At 43.1% G+C, this 12,564-nt stretch overlaps 1 protein-coding gene across 1 annotated transcript in view; it reads left to right on the forward strand.

Moving 5' to 3' along the window:
• Nucleotides 1-9,005, forward strand: part of LOC129824894 (serine/threonine-protein kinase MRCK beta-like) — a 130,455-nt gene extending 121,450 nt beyond the window's left edge. Inside the window, 6 exon segments of the mRNA XM_055884444.1 lie at nt 517-634; nt 3,745-3,862; nt 5,463-5,571; nt 5,876-5,946; nt 8,839-8,884; nt 8,887-9,005. Of these exon segments, the coding sequence (XP_055740419.1) occupies nt 517-634; nt 3,745-3,862; nt 5,463-5,571; nt 5,876-5,946; nt 8,839-8,884; nt 8,887-8,915 (491 nt within the window). The 3' untranslated portion in view covers nt 8,916-9,005.
• Nucleotides 9,006-12,564: the final 3,559 nt, after the last annotated feature.

A 12,564-nucleotide genomic window follows, 5' to 3' on the forward strand; every position in this document is an offset into this window, starting at 1 on the left:
ATCCATTTTGAATTTGTGCTGTAACACAACAAAATGTGTCGTAAGTCAAGGGGTAATAATACTTTCTGAAGGGACTGTATACAGTATCCCCAAATACACTCACCTACACCTTAAAGGTAGACTCAACGAAATGACGTTGCCATGAGCAGCCCCGCAGATATTGAGATGAGCGAGATGCAAGACTTCACTCTCACACAGTCACACACAGTATCTACGCATGTGCGCGGGTTGGCTTCACACTGTTACAATGTGGTAGCCAGGAGGAGAAGTTGAGCCTCTCGCTTCAACACTCTTAGTTGTTGCGGAAATTGACCCCCTATGCTGTTTTTCTTTCTGCATCTACATCATATCGCTGAGTCTACCTTTAATATACTTACCAACTACTGACCCCTCAATGCCTTAACTCACTGCTACCACCTCAGGCACAACTACACCTATACACGATATAGTCATTAACGAATCCTCAGGAGCATTTTGGTCTCAGTACAGCTTCTCAATATAGTCTCTCTCCTCCAGAAGGTGACCTGTCCATCCCGGAGACGTCTGACAACAGTAAGAAGCTGATGATGAGGACGCGCAGCAAGAGAAAGTTCCTCTTCAAGATCCCCGAGGAGGAGAGACTTCAGCAGAGGAGGTAACCTTTATTTTCCAATCCTTTTTATACTTTAATTGCCTTTTTTGACTGTGAAGTAGAGAGGGGAGACAGAAAGTAGGGGCATAGACAAGGGAGGTGGAGTCTGGGCTTGAACCACAGTCGCCAGGAGGTTATTTGTGGTCCGGAGTCGAGAGCGCTACTGCTCGACCAGACTCCAGCATCAGAGGAGGTAACATTACTCTGTTCACTTATCATTATTATACCTTTCATACTAAGATGTTTTTCTGGCAACCATCATAACACCAACTTTTTTCCGCCTTTTCTGTATATGTGACCGACCGGCTCATGTTGCAAAATTTGAAATTGTGTTTTTTACATTGGATAAAAGTAGAGACTCGGTATATCACACACTACAGTTTAGGAACAATGGGAAAGTAATTCTGCTTTGGAAGTTGATAAACTTGTAACCTCACTTTTGAGAAAAGGGCTATAACTAGCTCTGAGATTAATAATATTACTACACAGATCATACACATAATGTTAGCTAGCAAGCCAGCCAGCTAACGTTAGTTAGCTAGCTAACAGTACACTTTAACTTGAAATGAAAACGACTTTCTGACAAAACATATAATATCTGAAAATGTAGACTATATTACCCATATACATGGATGGACGCTTCTCCTTCTAAAATGGAAGAAAGACAGGAAATGAAACACAGATTAATATTTTTTTTAAATCACTGCTGGGTTAGATTTCCTCAGGTTTTCGCCTGCAAAATCTGTTTTGTTATACTCACAGACAATATTTTGACAGTTTTGGAAACTTTGGAGTGTTTTCTATCCTAATTTTAAATTATATGCATATTCTACCATCTGGACCTGAGAAATAGTCCGTTTACCTTGGGAACGTTATTTAAAAAAATAATAATAATAATAATCTGCCCCCTAGCGTCAAGAGGTTAATTAAGAAGCGTGGTTTGGCGGGTCATGTTTCGGAGGATGTTTCGGACACTAACTTCACCTCTCCCGAGCCCGTTGGGGAGTTGCAGCGATGATACGAGATCGTAATTGGATTATGAAACATTTAACATACAATAATGTAGCCTAAGTCAAGTGTTCATCTATCACCGATCAGAAACATTTAACATACAATAATGTAGCCTAAGTCAAGTGTTCATCTATCACCGATCAGAAACATTTAACATACAATAATGTAGCCTAAGTCAAATGTTCATCTATCACCGATCAGAAACATTTAACATGCAATAATGTAGCCTAAGTCAAGTGTTCATCTATCACCGATCAGAAACATTTAACATGCAATAATGTAGCCTAAGTCAAGTGTAGACCTATTATTTTGTTTAATCGTATATAGCAGCTCCAAAAGCCCTTGAGGTTGTGAAATATGAACGAGACTCACATGCATTTGAAAATAGGATTGCTAATATTTTCGATCAGGATGAAGGTAAGACCCTACGGCTGCTCCCTAACAAAGTGGAGTGAGCGTAGGAAAGAGATTCAAATAGATAAAGAAGCATGGGCCTTAAGGTCTGTTTCAAAATCAAACTTTTTTTATATGCCAACGGCCCCACATGTTCCGTGACACAAGCTGTGTGTGAAAAATATCTGTATTTTATTCTGTTATATTCTTAGTATAAAATACACTATATGGTCAAAAGTATGTGGACAACCCTTCAAATTCTTCTATTTCAGCAACACCCGTGCTGACGGTTGTTTAAAATCGAGCACACAGCCGTTTAATCTCCGTAGACACGCATTGGCAGTATAATGGCCTGTACTGAAGAGCGCAATGACATTCAACGTGGCACCGTCATAGGATGCCACCTTTCCAATAACTCAGTTCGTCAAATTTCTGCACTGCTAGAGGTGACCTGGTCAACTGTAAGTGCTGCTATTGTGAAGTGGAAATGTCTAGGAGCAACAACGGCTCAGCCGCGAAGTGTTAGGCCACACAAGATCACAGAATGGGACCGCTGAAGACCGTAGCATGTAAACATCACCTGTCCTCGTTTGCAACCCTCACTACTGAGTTCCAAACTCCCTCTGGAAGCAACTTCAGCACAAGAAGTGTTCGTCGGGAGCTTCATGACAAGGGTTTCCATGGCCGAGCAGCCGCACACAAGCCTAAGATCACCATTCGCAATGCAAAGCGTCGGCTGGAGTGGTGTAAATGCTCACCGCCATTGGACTCTGGAGCAGTGGAAACACTTTCTCTGGAGTGATGAATCACGCTTCACCATCTAGCAGGCCTACGGACAAATCTGTGTTTGGTTGATGCCAGGAGAGCGCTACCTGCATCTATGCTTAGTGCCAACTGAAAAGTTTGGTGGAGGAGGAATACTGGTCGGGGGCAGTTTTTCATGGTTTGGGCTAGGCCCCTTAGTTCCAGTGGAGGGAAATCTTAACACTACAGCATACAATGACATTCTAGACGATTTTGTGCTTCCAACAGTTTGGGGAAGGCCCTTTCCTGTTTCAGCATAACAATGCCCCCATGCACAAAGCGATGTCCATACAGGAATGGTTTGTCGAGATCGGTGAGGAAGAACTTGACTGGCCTTTACAGAGCCCTTACCTCAATCCCATCAAACACCTTTGTGATGAATTGGAAGGCCGACTGAATGCCAGGCCTAATCACACAACATCAGTGCCCGACCTCACTAATACTCTTGTGGCTGAATGGAAGCAAGTCCATGCAGCAATGTTCCAACATCTAGTGGAAAGCCTTCCCAGAAGAGTGGAGGCTGTTATAGCAGCAAAGGGAGGACCAACTCCATATTAATGCCCATGATTTTGGAATGAGATGTTCGACCAGCAGGTGCAAAGCTGTCATCAAGGCAAAGGGTGGCTACTTTGAAGAATCTCAAATATAGAAATATTTAACAAAACACTTTTTTGGTTGCTACATGATTCCATATGTGTTATTTCGTAGTTTTGATGTCTTTGCTATTATTCTACAATGTAGAACATATAAAAATAAAGAATAACCCTTGAATGAGTAGGTGTGTCCTAACTTTTGACTTGTAATGTACGTCGGTTTGTACTACACTCATTCTCTGTTACACTCACTCACAACTATTCACAATAATATACACTGACCATTGTTAACCACGTGTCTTGTGTTGACAGAGAGATGCTGAGGGACCCTGAGCTGAGATCCAAGATGATCTCTAACCCAATCAACTTCAACCACGTGGCACACATGGGCCCCGGCGACGGCATGCAGGTCCTCATGGATCTGCCTCTGGTAAGGGCCTCAACTGACCACCTGTCAACACAGCTTGAGCCAAAATGTCTGCCTCGTCCTGTATTCATAACCCACAAACAAAAATGGCCTCCCAACCCCCTGATAAGCTTACTGACATTGCGGGTGACAAAACAGGAGCCATAACAGCTGGATTCTAACGATCACAAGACACCGCTGGAGCTCAAAATTGTGTCTCCTAGCATTTTCTGACAGCAGCAGCTCCCACTCCTAACTCCACAGAATAGCACTGCTATACTACCTTCTAGATGTCACCCTTCTCCTACGTTCCACCATCTCTGCCCATGTTTTCCTCCCCCTTTTGGAGAATGACCCTATAGTCCACGCCCTCTTTCACTTTCTCCCTCCCTCTTCCCTCTCTTTTTTTTCCTCTGTGTCCTGTACCTGCAAAAAGAACCTGCCACCACCACCTACTCGCTGCAGCACTGCATCCTGCCCCAGTTCTCCTCCTCTCCCTCCACCTCCTCCCTAGGAAGGGTAGGCCTAACCTGACGCTTCCCACCCCTCCTGCCTCCTCCTTTTACCACCACCACCTCTTTTGCGCAATTACAAATCGCCACCCTATGCCAGGGTTACTGGTAGTCAAATACGAGCCTGGGAGTACTGCTGGTACTCGTTTTCTCTCTTTGGTTGTTAATTGATTGATTCACTTTTTTTTTTTAATTGGACAGAGTTACCTGGTGTCCCAGGTCTGAATCGGTCCCTAATCAAAGGGAACTTATACAACTGGCTGTACTTCTACCCTTATGGCCTAGATTTGAGGGAAAGACCCCTATGCACTTGTGTGAATCTGAGGGGATAAGCAATATGACTGATCATACCTATCTGACCGTTAGTCTTCGATCTCCACAAGTAAACAGGGAGTTGGTACGAGGGGTCGACTTGGGACCGGGCCTATTTCCAGCGTTCCCGCCACCCTCTCTCTCACCCCTTGCACTCTTCCTTCTTCCCATTCCTTCCTTTCTCGCTTCCTTTTCCCCTTTGCTTGAGTGCAGTTTTTTCGAAAGCCGGGGTCGTTTTATTGTCGTCTGATGTCATATGAGTCTGTTTTTCTGTACTGGCTGCAGTGCGGTTGTGTTTTGTGCGATCTCTGCATATTTGTCATGTTAAAAACAGCAACATACGTGAAAAGCTTACCTCAGGGTTTCAATGGAGAGAAAGATTTGAAAAAAGGGTTAATTTCATTTGTAGACAGCCACCAACACCAAAAGTGAAGTAGACACTTCTCTATGGCTATTTCCCCCCTGTAGAATTTTGTGAAAACATGCCACGGTACGTGTGACTTGTTTCAGTCAAACGAGGTACTTGCTGTGCATTTGGAGTTTTTTTTATCACAAAGTGCATGTGTGTGAGGGTGTACAAGGCTGTTGTAAGTATGCATTTCACGGTATGGTCTACAGCTGTCGTATTCGGTGCATGTGACAAATACAGTTTCATTTTATTTGGTTTAATGTGTGAGCATCCATGTAAATGTCATAAACCTGTTCACTCATATAGTAAGGTCCTTCTATACCAATGGCTGTATTTGTCATTATCTTACTGTCTTGTCTGTGTGTGTGTTGGCGACTGCGTTGCGGCACAGAGTGTGATGCATTCTTCTCAGGACGACCCGGCCAAGGATAAGCCCCGCCCGCTATCCAGTATCTCCCGGCAACAGAGAAGCAAGACCCACATCACTCGCACGGCCTCTGGTGAGAGGATCCCAAGCACACATACCTTCCACATGTGAACACATACAACACATAATGCATACATTTCAACACACACACTAGTAAATCCATTCTCTCTGTCATTGATGCTCTATGTCTGTGTTGTGTGTGTGTCTCGGGGTGTGTGTGTCTCGGGGTGTGTGTGTGTGTGTGTGTGTGTGTGTGTGTCGGGGGTGTGTGTGTGTGTCTCGGCGTGTGTGTGTGTGTGTCTCGGCGTGTGTGTGTGTGTGTCTCGGCGTGTGTGTGTGTGTGTCTCGGGGTGTGTGTGTGTCACTGTGTCATGAAGGAGGTGCAGACTTTGGAGGAGCGGGATCGTTGCGGAACATCTCCGACCCAGACGGGGACTTCGAGAGAGAGGTAAAGACCCCAGACACCGCACACACACACTGACTGTACATTAAATCACTCACACATTTACTCAATCTATGCCCCTCTCTTTTCCCTGTCCATCTCCCTCTCTATCCCACATTCTCTGTTACATTAAATTCCACTATCTTCCTGGGTATGATAACACATTCTGTTACATTAAATTCCACTATCTTCCTGGGTATGATAACACATTCTGTTACATGAAATTCAACTATCTTCCTGGGTATGATGACACATTCTGTTACATTAAATTCCACTATCTTCCTGGGTATGATGACACATTCTGTTTTATTAAATTAAACTATCTTCCTGAGTATGATAACACATTCTGTTACATTAAATTCCACAATCTACCTTTGTATGATTACACATTCTCTGACATTGCCAAAGCAAACATTAATCATTCATATTTCAGTTTGTATTGTTAAACGCATCAGTATATGGAACTTTTGTCTATTGGAATGCTTTTAAGCCAAAAGGGGTCCCCTAAATGGACAGAAATATTGTCCAGAAATTACCTAATTTGATAGGAAAATGATACACCTCTCCACACTGATGAGCAAAAGCATATAATATATATTGTGGATAGTCCGATTAATATAATAGTTTAAAACGTTTACATGCTTTGCAAGAAGAGCAATTTCCCTAATAATCCTGTTTACATGGACACATCAGGCGACTGATGGGAATTTTGATGAATGCAGAAAATCACTGATCAAAATAAACGTTCTACCACAGTGATCATGTTCATTGCAGTTCTTGACACAAACCGGTGTGCCTTGCACCTACTACCATACCCCCTTCAAAGGCACTTGCATCTTTTGTCTTGCCCACTCACCCTCTGAATGGCACACATACCCAATCCATGTCTGGATTATCTCAAGGCTTGAAAACCCTACTTTAACCCCGTCTCCTCCCCCTTCATCTACACTGATTGAAGTGGATTTAATAAGGGATCATATCTTTCACCTGTAGTCACCTGGTCAGTCTATGTCTTGGAAAGAGCAGGTGTCCTTCACGTTTTGTTCACTCGGTGTGTAAAGTTTGTATGTGAAAACTATTTCTAAGATGTATACTTTCGCTTTTTTTCCGAACTGGTGTATAAGCGGGAGGCTTGCACGTGTGCAGATCAAATACACCGCTGGGGAACGCCAATTTTAAGCTGTTAACTTGTCCTAATAATTAAATCAAATCAAAGTGTATTTGTCACGTGCGCTGAATACAACAGACCTTAGAGTGAAATATTTACAGGCTCTAACCAATAGTACAAAAAAGGTGTTAGGTGAACAATAGGTAAGTAAAGAAATAAAACAACAGTAAAAAGACAGGCTATATACAGTAGCGAGGCTATATAAGTAGCGAGGCTACATACAGACACCGGTTAGTCAGGCTGATTGAGGTAGTATGTACATGTAGATATGGTTAAAGTGACTATGCATATATGATGTACAGAGAGTAGCAGTAGCGTAAAAGGAGCGGTTGGCGGGTGGTGGGACACAATGCAGATAGCCCGGTTAGCCACTGTGCGGGAGCACTGGTTGGTCGGCCCAATAGAGGTAGTATGTACCAAAAAAACACATAATAGCACAATTGGTTGGGCGCCTATAAAACTGCTGCCATTTCTCCCGGGCCATTATAGACAATTAGAACGATTTCTCAGAAAACCAGCTGTTTGAATCAGCGTATGCTTACTGTGCCAATTAAGATACATTTGGTAATGTAGTGTATGTGGACACCTGCTGGTCGAACCTCTCATTACAAAATCATGGGCATTAATATGGAGTTGGTCCCCCCTTTGCTGCTATAACAGCCTCCACTCTTCTGGGAAGACTTTCCACTAGATGTTGGAACATTACTGCGGGGACTTGCTTCCATTCAGCCAAAAGAGCATTAGTGAGGTCGGACACTGATGTTGGGCGATTAGGGCTGGTTTGCAGTCGGCGTTCCATTTCATCCCAAAGGTGTTTGATGGGGTTGAGGTCAGGGTTCTGTGCAGGCCACTGATCTCGCCAAACGATTTCTGTATGGACCTGGCTTTGTGCACGGGGGCATTGTCTTGCTGAAACAGGAAAGGGTCTTCCCCAAACTGTTGCCACGAAGTTGGAAGCACATGTTGGAAAGGTGGAATCCTGTGACGGAGCCACGTTGAAAGTCACCAAGACATTCTGCTGCCAATGTTTGTCTATGAAGATTGCATGGCTGTGTGCTGGATCTTATACACCTGTCAGAAACAGTGTCCACATAAGTAAGTAGAGTAGGTGTTTACATTACTATTTCCTTGCTCTAACTACTGCCATAATCAGTTTAATATCGAATTATGAGTGTGCATGTAAACCATACTCGCTGTTTTCACATGCTAATGTTTTTGCATTTGTGGCACAAATCCCATTCAAGTCATGAAACCAATATTAGCCTTTTTCACACGTCATGTCCAGATAATCCGAAAGTATCTCAATTTGATTGTTAAACTCGACAAAGTCACTTGTAGACGTGATGTACGAAAAATGCTAATATCGGTCCCATGACTTGAATGGGATTTGTGCCACAAATGCCAGAGAAACTAAACCAAAGCATGGATTTAAGTCATACCTTGTCCATAGACTGCTTACAGGGAAAGGAAACCAATATGTAATTTGGGTGAACTATCCCTTTAACTTCGATAATCCATCTTTACCATAAACACCCTCTCTCTCTTCCCTCAGCCGGACTGGGACTCCACCCCCCTCCAACAGCCCCAACTCTCCCCACCGCAGCCATCTTTACCATAAACACTCTCTCTCTCTTCCCTCAGCCGGACTGGGACTCCACCCCCCTTCAACAGCCCCAACTCTCCCCACCGCAGCCATCTTTACCATAAACACTCTCTCTCTCTTCCCTCAGCCGGACTGGGACTCCACCAAGCATTCCACGCCCTCCAACAGCCCCAACTCTCCCCACCGCAGCCATCTTTACCATAAACACTCTCTCTCTCTTCCCTCAGCCGGACTGGGACTCCACCAAGCATTCCACGCCCTCCAACAGCCCCAACTCTCCCCACCGCAGCCAGCTAACGCTGGATGGCCTGGAACACGCCCTGGACGGCTGAGGACCCCACCACCTTACACACACACACATAATATGTGCTTAATCATTCGACGCACCTACATTCAACTAACGTGCATTGTTTTTAGAGCTTGTGTATCACTGCAAAAGTGCCAACAACAGACTGTGTCCCAGCCCCCCCCCCACCCTGATTTTTGATGAACGTTTATCATATTGGTCCCCCCACCCCACCCCCCCATTCCTACTTGTCTTCTTTCCTCTCTTCCTTTTCACTTTGTAAAGGGAGGATGCCACCAGGTACACCCCACAGCACTACTAGCAATCCTGTGCTGACACCTCCCCCCAACACACACACACACACACACACCTCTCCAGTTCCCTGTTGGAGGAGACACCCATTGTCCTATGAGTTTTTAGGGGTTATTGATACTTAGTTGAGGTTATTGATACATAGATGCATGCGATGAACTGAATTAAAAACCCAGATCAATGAGGATAGGACACTCGCAGGGGGAAAAAAGCATTCATGATGAACAATCCTAATCATAGGTATATGTTTGTGTTTCTAAACAAAGAAAAAAGAAAAGAGTGAAAGATAACTTTTTGTTTTTAAACTGTATAGTGTGGGGTACACACAACTGAACAGTGAAAGAAAGGGCGACCTTCAAAGGGACCATAACCCCCCCCCCCCCCCCCCCCCCATTCCAGCCCCTGCCATACTGGTGTTGTAACCCTTATCGAGCTGTTCCCGGACAAGTGGCCATTCATTTGAGAGCAGTGCCTACCCAGGGGACGAGCTGCCACTCAACAGACTGCAGGGGTTTTACTGTGAAGCTCAACCAGTGGGCATCTTTTACAGCAATTACACATCTCCCGCCAGCCTTTATAACGTGCATTGTTTTTAACTTAGATATTTTGCCATAAAAGTATAGTTGGCAAAACCAATGCGCCATAGCCACATAATCATGAGACTAAGACTTGGTGGGAATCTGAACAGCAAAAAAGGACCACAACTCATAGGATTAATAAGAGTTCTCACAAGCTGCTGCTGTCGTGTGCTGTGTTTTATATAAGTATGTGTGTGAAGAGCCGCTCACCATAGAGAGAGAACCTCCTGGACAAGGCCCTTCATTTTTAACCGTTCAATCATGAGTGAGAAGCATTAGCCTAGTTAAATGAAATAAAAATAGCGGAGGTGTAGTCATAGCGCCGTACCGCCACAAGGGGGCATGTTTCATTGTACAGTAAGAAGCGTGAGATGCTGTACAGGCATGTGTTGCATATCCAGTTTAATCACTAGTGTGCCTTCAGTGCCATTTTCTTTTTTTGTCTTGCACCACATTTGGATCAATTACTGAAGTGACTTTAACTCTGCAGGCCATCGGTGGGAGGGGGGGTTTCAGAAACACTGTATTAAACTTGCACATGTTTTAATCCCAGGAAAATCCTCTTTGATTTTGTCAGTGATCTTTGTTTTTGTTTAGTTTTTTTCTTCCTGGTCTTTTCAGCTCTCTGAAAATGTGACTTTTTTTCTCTTCGAAACACTACTACTTTTTTCCCTCTTAAATCACTAGTTGAAATCTTTGTAATTATTGAATTGTTAGCAACAAACATTTGAACATAAAATAAAATAGTATCTGTTGTGCTTTGCTTGTTTCTGTGTGCGCTGTTTTTTCTATACTGTATCTATTATATATGGATTATTTCATGCATTTTCATCACCTCAAAACACAACTTAAATGCTATGAATTTATTAAATATTTTAAATTGTGATTCATGAAAAATATGTCTAGAAAATAATTGATGAAACGAACAAATGAATGGTGAAAAGTTCATCAGAGGTACAGTTGAAGTCGAAGTTTACATACACTTAGGTTGGAGTCATTAAAACTAGTTTTTCAACCACCCCACAAACTTCTTGTTAACAAACTATTGTTTTGACAAGTCGGTTAGGACATCTACTTTGTGCATGACACAAGTCCTTTTTCCAACAAATTTTCCAGAAAATGATGGCTTTAGAAGCTTCTGTTAGGCTAATTGACATCATTTGAGTCAATTGGAGGTGTACCTGTGGATGTATTTCAAGGCCTACCTTCAAACTTAGTGCCTATTTGCTTGACATCATAGGAAAATCAAAAGAAATCAGCCAAGACCACAGAAAAAAAAATTGTAGACCTCCCCAAGTCTGGTTCATCCTTGGGAGCAATTTCTAAACTCCTGAAGGTACCACGTTCATCTGTACAAACAATAGTACGCTAGTATAAACACCACGTAGCCGTCACACCACTCAGGAAGGAGACGCGTTCTGTCTCCTAGAGATGAATGTACTTTGGTGCGAAAAGTGAAAATCAATCCCGGAACACCAGCAAAGGACCTTGTGAAGATGCTGGAGGAAACAGGTACAAAATGATCTATATCCACAGTAAAAATGAGTCCTATATCGACATAACCTGAAAGGCCGCTCAGCAAGGAAGAAGCCACTGCTCCAAAACCACAATAAAAAAGCAAGACTACGGTTTCCAACTGCACATTGGGACAAAGATCATACTTTTTGGAGAAATGTCCTCTGGTCTGATGAAACAAAAATAGAATTGTTTGGTCATAATGACCATTGTTATGTTTGGAGGAAAAAAGGGGACGCTTGCAAGCCGACACCATCCCAACCGTGAAGCACGGGGTTGGCAACATCCTGTTGCGGGGGTGCTTTGCTGCAGGAGGGACTGGTGCACTTCACAAAATAGATGACATTATGAGGGAGGAAAATTATGTGGATATATTGAAGCAACATCTCAAGACATCAGTCAGGAAGTTAAAGCTTGGTCGCAAATGGGTCTTCCAAATGGACAATGACCCCAAGCATACTTCCAAAGTTGTGGCAAAATGGCTTAAGGACAATAAAGTCAAGGTATTGGAGTGGCCGTCACAAAGCCCTGACCTCAATCCTATAGAAAATGTGTGGGCAGAACTTAAAAAGAGTGTGCGAGCAAGGAGGCCTACAAACCTGACTCAGTTACACCAGCTCTGTCAGGAGGAATGGGCCAAAATTCACCCAACTTATTGTGGGAAGCTTGTGGAAGGCTACCCAAAACGTTTGACCCAAGTTAAACAATTTAAAGGCAATGCTACCAAATACTAATTGAGTGCATGTAAACTTCTGACCCACTGGGAATGTGATGAAAGAAATAAAAGCTGAATAAATAATTTTCTCTCAACTATTATTCTGACATTTCACATTCTTAAAATAAAGTGGTGATCCTAACTGACCTAAGACAGGGAATTTTTACTAGGATTAAATGTCAGGAAATGTGAAAAACTGAGTTTAAATGTATTTTGCTAAGGTGTATGTTAACTTCCGACTTCAACTGTACATGTAAGAAGATACATACAGTGGTCACTTTGTGAGGAAAACAATTATCTGAAAAATCAAAGAATGCTGCTGTTAATGTATGTATGTGATTGTTTGTCAAAACTCCAATTTGAGTTTGCATGTGTGAAGTCTACTCTCACCGTTGCATTTTCCTGACTCTTAACCCATTAGGATTTCAACTTAGTTTTAGCCCTTTC

This window comes from Salvelinus fontinalis, chromosome 27 (genome assembly GCF_029448725.1).
Source record: "Salvelinus fontinalis isolate EN_2023a chromosome 27, ASM2944872v1, whole genome shotgun sequence".
Classification (NCBI taxonomy): Eukaryota; Metazoa; Chordata; class Actinopteri; order Salmoniformes; family Salmonidae; genus Salvelinus; species Salvelinus fontinalis.